The sequence below is a fragment of the Dipodomys ordii genome, unplaced genomic scaffold (genome assembly GCF_000151885.1).
Source record: "Dipodomys ordii isolate 6190 unplaced genomic scaffold, Dord_2.0 Scaffold178, whole genome shotgun sequence".
Taxonomy (NCBI): Eukaryota; Metazoa; Chordata; class Mammalia; order Rodentia; family Heteromyidae; genus Dipodomys; species Dipodomys ordii.
This window is the reverse complement of record NW_012267394.1, coordinates 1,428,537-1,435,649: the sequence shown is the minus strand read 5'-3', so window position 1 is coordinate 1,435,649 and position 7,113 is coordinate 1,428,537. Positions and strand designations below refer to the sequence as shown.

Genomic DNA, 7,113 nt, shown 5'->3' with positions numbered 1-7,113 from the left:
AGCCCCACAAAAAATAAAATACCTAGGAATTAACTTAACCAAAGAAGTGAAGGACCTCTATGATGAAAACTTTAAAATCTTGAAAAAGGAAATCACTATATTTTTAAAGGTTTATAATGATTCTCTAATTTCAACATCCAGTGACTTCTTTCAAATCCTGATCACTTGTTGCTATGGACCACCAACCTCCTTGAAAGTTTTACTTCCCTTGCCTTTCCAGATAGCATGTTCTGTTGCTCTTTGATTGCTTCTAACTGTTCTTTCTCTGTTTCCTTAATGAGCTTCTCCCCTTCTGTTATTGATCTTCTCAGTAATTCTTTCCCTATTTTCTCTTGTCCTCCTCTGTATTTACCCACATGCCCATGTACATATGTGCTAGCCCTAGCATTTTATACCCATTAGTATATGTCCAAAACAAATTAGTCATTTTCAGATCTATCTTTTCCCCATCTCTATTCCAGTAGTCACTAAATTCTATCATTCTGACTTCCTTTATGTTGTACTTTTTCCCCTTTGTATCCTATCCTCCTTGTCCACTCCCTACTGCCATTAAAAAATTTAAAATTATTGTCACTTCTCACTATTCTATTATTTCCTCAGACTTTTCCATATCTTGTACCCTTCATTCTGAGGAACTGTAAATCATCTTCCAGTTACCTTTCTGAAATGTGATTCTTGTCAGATCATGGCTTAAAAGCCTACAGTCTTTTTAGAGCCTGTGGGATTAAAGTCTAGGCCTAATTTATCTCGCCGCCCCCCCCACACCAAGAAAAATGCATCATCTGGCTGGTTTTTTTAAAGCATCATATTCTACAACTCTTCCATATTTACCTTTTGATTCAAACATACTACGTTATGTTTACTGAACATTTAATGCTGTTTCCTCCTTCTAACTCCATTCATCCCTTTGTAGACAATTTTCTTTTGCCTGAAATAATTTTCTATTTCATGATGTAATTAAATCACACTGCACATTTGTGTCTTTGTTGATAGGTGCTTATTTTGACTGAAACCATCTTAAGTTCCTAACTCCTACTGGGCTAGGATAAAGACCTTGTTAATGTCTACAGAGTACTTAGTAAGGTCAATTGTGTGACAGTGTCAATAAAAATTTTAAAGCACGATTTGTCACAGCTAATGGAAAGAGGGATAATCTAAGAATACTCTATAGAGTTCGCAATTATTATACTCCAGAGCCTTATGAATTGTGATCAACCAGATAGATAGATGGCTGTAGTTTCTAAAGCCTTTGAATTAAAATAAGTAAAAGGTTTGGCATTTCTCCTGTAATTTTTTAAAGTTATTCAGATCTAAACGTTTTCCTCTTTCTACCAATAGTCATATATGCATCCACTTAGTAGCTCATATACTACATAGTTGCCTATATGATTTTGAATCAATTCATATAAATAAAATATATGATATTGATGTTTCTTAAAGACGTAAGCATAATTAAATAAAATAGAAATACAGAAACTGACTCTCAGTTTTCAGTAAACATCAGAATTGTGGTTATGACACTGGCTATAATTAGTGGACCAAATTCACTGATTTTTAATGCATTAAAATGTTCATTTTCATGGAATTTGTATCAAAAACTGAGATGCACATGGTACATTATTTTGAATATTGAAGCCATTATAAGCAACAGAGGAAATCTGGGTAAGGAGCTCTTTGATTCTCAACACAAAGACCTTTGTTGTCTTTCTGTTGTAAGTAGAAGTACTCAGCAAGGCTAAATTTTAACATTTAGTATTCTAGAAGGAATCCAAGGCTATAGAGCATGAAGCCTTAGTTCAAGTTTTAAGTTCTCTGTGGCTTATTAAGTATGTGACCTTGGGTAAACCACCTGATCTCTGTAGGTTTTGTTTATGTATCTTTAACTGAATATATAGAACTAGATTATTTTATGTTCTTATCAGCTTAAAATCCCTTTTTTTTACTTTCTATTTTGTTTAACAAATATGATTCACCAGAGGAATTTTTTCCATATATATTTTTATTGTAAAAGTATTGTATAGAGGGGTTACAGTTGTATGAGTAGGGTAATGAGTACATTTCCTATTGAGCATTGTTACCCCTACCATCCCTTTACTCCCACCTCTCCAACTCCTCCCCCGCCCTGAAATTGTAAAGTTAGTTTTCAACATAGTGTCTTATATATCTCATTGTTAAAAATGGGCCAACCTGTATCCTTATTTAAGAATTTTGTTATATCCCTTCCCCTCCCCAAATTATAGAAATGTATATACAAGTTTCAGGGTACCAAAATCAAATACAGTGAATACAGGGGTTATACTGTGGGGGAAGAACATATAAAAGAAACAAAAGAATCACATGGTACATTTTAAGTATGTTAAAAACAATAGCAAGAAAGAAAAAAGTTGTGCCCCTTCTTGGGGTTCTTTTCACTTAACATCATCTTATATGGTCATATGTACATAGCTTTTGACCTTTTTTGCTTGTCCTAGACATGTACTAGTTATTGCAAATAAGTGAATCCATGGGACCTATGTTTCTTTGGGCCTGGCTTACTTCATTTAATATAATTTTTTCCAAATCTTTCCATTTCCTAACAAATGGGGCAATGTCATTCTTTCTAATGGAGGCATAGAATTCCATTGTGTATATATACTACATTTTCTTGATCCATTCATCTACTGAAGGGCATCTGGGTTGGTTCCATATCTTAGATATGGTAAATAATGCTGCAATAAACATGGTTGTGTTGATCGCTTTGGTATGGCCTTGTTTGTGATCATTTGGGTAAAGGCTCAAAAGTGGGATTGTTGGGTCATAGGGGAGCTCTATGTAGAGTCTTTTGAGGAACCTCCATACTGCTTTCCAAAGTGGATGAACAAATTTACATTCCCACCAACAATTCACTAGGGTTCCCTTTTGGCCACATTCACTCCAGCATCTGTTGTTATTAGAGTTCTTGATTATAGCCATTCTAACTGGGGTGAGGTTGAATCTCAATGTCTTGATTTGCATTTCTTTTATGGCTAGAGGAGATAAGCATTTCTTCTTGTGCCTATTGACCATTCTTATTTCCTCTTCAGAGTAATCTCTCTTTAAGTCTTTAGCCCACTTGTTAATCCAGCAGTTGTTTCTTTGAGGATTTGTTGTTGGGGTATTTAATTTTTTGGGTTGTAAGTATATTTTAGATATGAGACCATTGTCTGTTGTATGGTAGTAAATTTCTTCTTCCAGTCTGTGGGATTTCTATTCATCTTGCTAACATGTCCTTTGCCATGAAGCTCTGCAGTTTCATGCAATCCCATTTGTCCAACCTTTCTTTGATTTGTTGTTTCTGGGTCTCTATTAAGAAAATTTCAGCTTGTGATATGAAGCCCTAGAGTTTCTCTTATTCCTTAGTGTAATGTTTTCAGGGTGTCTGCTTTTCTTTCGAGGTCTTTGATCCATTTGGAGTTGCCAGCATTATACTTATTGGTGAAAAGATAAAGATAAAAATTTCCTCAAAATTCAGGAATGAGACAAGGATGTACACTCTCTCCACTCCTCTTCAACTTTGTATTATAATACCTACCTAGGGCAATAAGACAAGATGCAAACATAAAAGGGAACCAGATTGAGAAAGATGAAATAAAACTCTCCCTCTTTGCAGATGACCTGATCTTGTATTTAAAGAACCCCATGGAGGGGCTGGGAAGGTGGCTCAGTGGTATGGCGCTTGCCTTGCATGCCTGAGGCCCTGGGTTCGATTCCTCAGCACCACATGAGCAAAAAGAAAAAAGCCGGAAGTGGCGCTGTGGCTCAAGTGGTAGAGTGCTAGCCTTGAGCTGAAGAGCTGAGGGACAGAGCCCAAGCCCAGAGTTCAAGCCCCATGACCGACCTAAATAAATAAATAAAAGAGGTGAAGGACCTTTATGATGAAAACTTTAGAACCTGAAAAAGGAAATTAAAGTGGAACTAAGGAAGTGGAAAAAACCTCTCATAGTATATACAAATTCATTGTGATACTGTCAATATCCCAACATCATTCTTCAATGAAATAGAAAAAGCAATCCAAAAATTCATATTGAACAATAAAAGACCGGATAGCAAAAACAATTCTTAGCAGAAAAAACAGTGCTAGAGGAATATCAATTTCGAATTTCAAACTCTAGTACAAAGCCACAGTAATAAAAACAGCACAAGAACAGACCTGAAGAGCAATGGAATAGGATTGAAGACCCAGAAATGAACCCACAGACCTATAGCCACCTAATCTTTGACAAGGGAGCTAAAAAAAATAGAATGAAAGAAAGACAGCCTCTTCAGTAAATGGTGCTGGCAAAATTGGTTAAACACCTGTAGAAAACTAAAGCTAGATCTGTATATATCACCCTGTACCAGATGAATTTTTTTTTACTTTTCTGAGTGTTAAAATTTTTTTGTTGGGTCAATATATAAGACTTCTGGAATGTGACAACATTTTTCAATATTTTCAGTACAACCATATAGATTTTCTATTTTGTCTTTGTTCTCCTGGAGTGTGAGTTCAGGTGGTAGGCTGATGTCCTAATACTTCAACCATGCCTCCAGTCCTACCTTTTGCTGGCTAACTTGCAATGTCTAGTCGGCTTTACTGCCTGGTTCAGTCACAGACTATAATCTGTGGATCTCAGCTTCCTGAGTAGCAAGGATTACTGGTGTGAGGCACCTATACCAAGGAAAATGTGTTTTAAAACATTTTTCATTTATGTTGGCAGTACTGGTGTTTGAACCCACTCAAAGAAAAGCCTTGACCTCAATCCCTGACCTTTACTATTTTTATTGTCTCCTAATTGAAGTACTTTTTTTTGTTTTTTTGTCATGGGGCTTGAACTATGGACCTGGGCACTGTCCCTCAGCTCTTCAGCTCAAGGCAAGTGCTCTACCACTTGAGCCACAGCACCACTTCGGGTTTTCCGGTGATTTATATTGGAGATAAGAGTCTCATGTACCTTCCTGCCGGCGCTGGCTTTGAACCATGATTCTTAGATCTCAACCTCCTCAGTAGCTAGGATTACAAGCATGAGCCACAGGTGTCTGGCTCAAAGTACTTTTATTTGTTAAAAGATACAGTGATAGGACTTGCCTCTTTTGGAAATGTTCTACTTTTAGGGTATTAATACAAGCCATAAACTACAATTGTTTTTTGCAAAAACAATACTAGTAGATGACAACTTTTTTTTTTGTTAATTTTGGAATGGGCTTTTACATTTGGCTTATTTCGTCATATCATATTTATCACATTAGTTATTCAAGCAAATGCAGTAATGTAGAATGGTGTATGGATATTACTATTTCACCCATTGAAACTGTAGAGATTTACATAATTCCTTTATTTTGTTTATGTTATTAATTATATTTGTTTTTCTGTTTATGTGGTATCAAGGAATCAAACCCAGGGCATCATGCAGGATAGGCAAGCACCACTAAGCCACATTCTTAGCCACATTTTATTTTTATTTTCTGGTGGTACTAGGGTTTTAATTCAGTGTCTTGTGTTTGCTAGGCAGTTCCTCTACCACTTGAAGTATGCCTCAATCCCAGTTTTGCTATAGATTTAAATAGAATCTTAGGAATATTTTGCCAGTGTTGCGTATAACATTAGTAGAGATCAAAATTATATATGAACAGTATAGTCTAATTTCTAGGACTGGTTAGATGTCAAAATAAAACAAACATTGACGAAATATTTGCCATATACTTGCCATTATCTTATACAACTTTTCCCTTTAAAACATGTATTATTTGGCTTTTGAATCTTGATGTCTGATAGGTGGGTAAATCTTTCCTCAACAGCTTTATGTATAAGATATTGTTACAAAAATAAAAATACTATATCTTTTAGTAATTTTATATTTTGAAAATCTTAGTACTAGATCTGGAAAATTCTAGCCAAGCTATATCTGAAACATTTTTCTTTTGTTAATATGTTTTTTTTCCCATACTATTTGTTTTTATATGCCTTCTATTTATACTTAACATCTTTCCTACATTTGACATTTTTTGGGATTCTCCTTTCAGGCAAGTTTTTGAACACTTTTCTAGTCATTGCATACTTTTAATATAATGATCAATTTAACTGTGCAGTTTCTCAAATTGACTGTTAGTTATCTTAGATTTGAGCAGCATTTTCAACAAATGCGGTTCAGAAGTAATGTATTGAACACTTGGGAATTACTATTCTATTGATTCTCTTCTGATTTACAGCTCAAGCAAATTACACCCCTTTTATAATAGGGACCTCAAAATCAAAGCTTTGTATACTTTATTATACAATATACATTAGTATTAGTCTCAAAGCACCTTCTAGTTGCCTTAATAGGCTTGAGTTAGTTTTTTCCCATGATTACATTATTTCTAATTACATAATTTAATGCTTTATGTATTCATTTAAATCCATCCTGCTAAGAGGATGGGAACAGTATGAATCAGTGTATTAGTATATTATTATTTTTCCCTGTTTAATATTAGGGTACTCGTATACATTATCCGAGTTAGTTTGGAAAGTTATTTGTAAATATGAGGCCAAGTACACTCTTAGAACAGTTGGATATGACAGTCATATTTCTTGATGTTTTCAAAATGGTTCCTTATGCTCACATTTGGAACTCCAGGTTTCACATAGGGAGTATAATACCTTATATTGTTCAGCAAAGCATAACATACTTGATCATCCATCACATCTTCTGTTTGAATATATTATGAGTGCTTTACCTAAATACTTCCTTAAGTGTTTATTTAAACATATTTTTTTTTTACAAAATGTACTTTCTTATTGCAGGTGGCATGCATGCAGTTGATAAATGCCCTTGTCACTTCTCCATATGATCTTGATTTTCGAATACATTTAAGGAATGAATTCCTTCGTTCAGGCCTCAAGACAATATTACCAGTAAGTGCAATGTAAACATGTTATACTGATGAACTAATAATTTTCTCTTTGGATAGATGTACCTCTTGAAGCAGAGTATATACATGGTTCTTTATGCTATTTTCCTTTGTAAAACATTAGACATTTTAGGATTGTTTTCCTTCCTTCCTTCCTTCCTTCCTTCCTTCCTTCCTTCCTTCCTTCCTTCCTTCCTTCCTTCCTTCCTTCTTTCCTTCCTTCCTTCC

General features: G+C 34.9%; 1 protein-coding gene across 1 annotated transcript in view; it reads left to right on the top strand.

Moving 5' to 3' along the window:
* Diaph2 (diaphanous-related formin 2) overlaps positions 1-7,113 on the top strand; it is an 805,268-nt gene that overhangs the window by 216,636 nt on the left and 581,519 nt on the right. Inside the window, exon 11 of the mRNA XM_013033825.1 lies at positions 6,779-6,889. Within this exon, the coding sequence (XP_012889279.1) occupies positions 6,779-6,889 (111 nt within the window). The remainder of the gene's footprint in view (positions 1-6,778; positions 6,890-7,113) is intronic.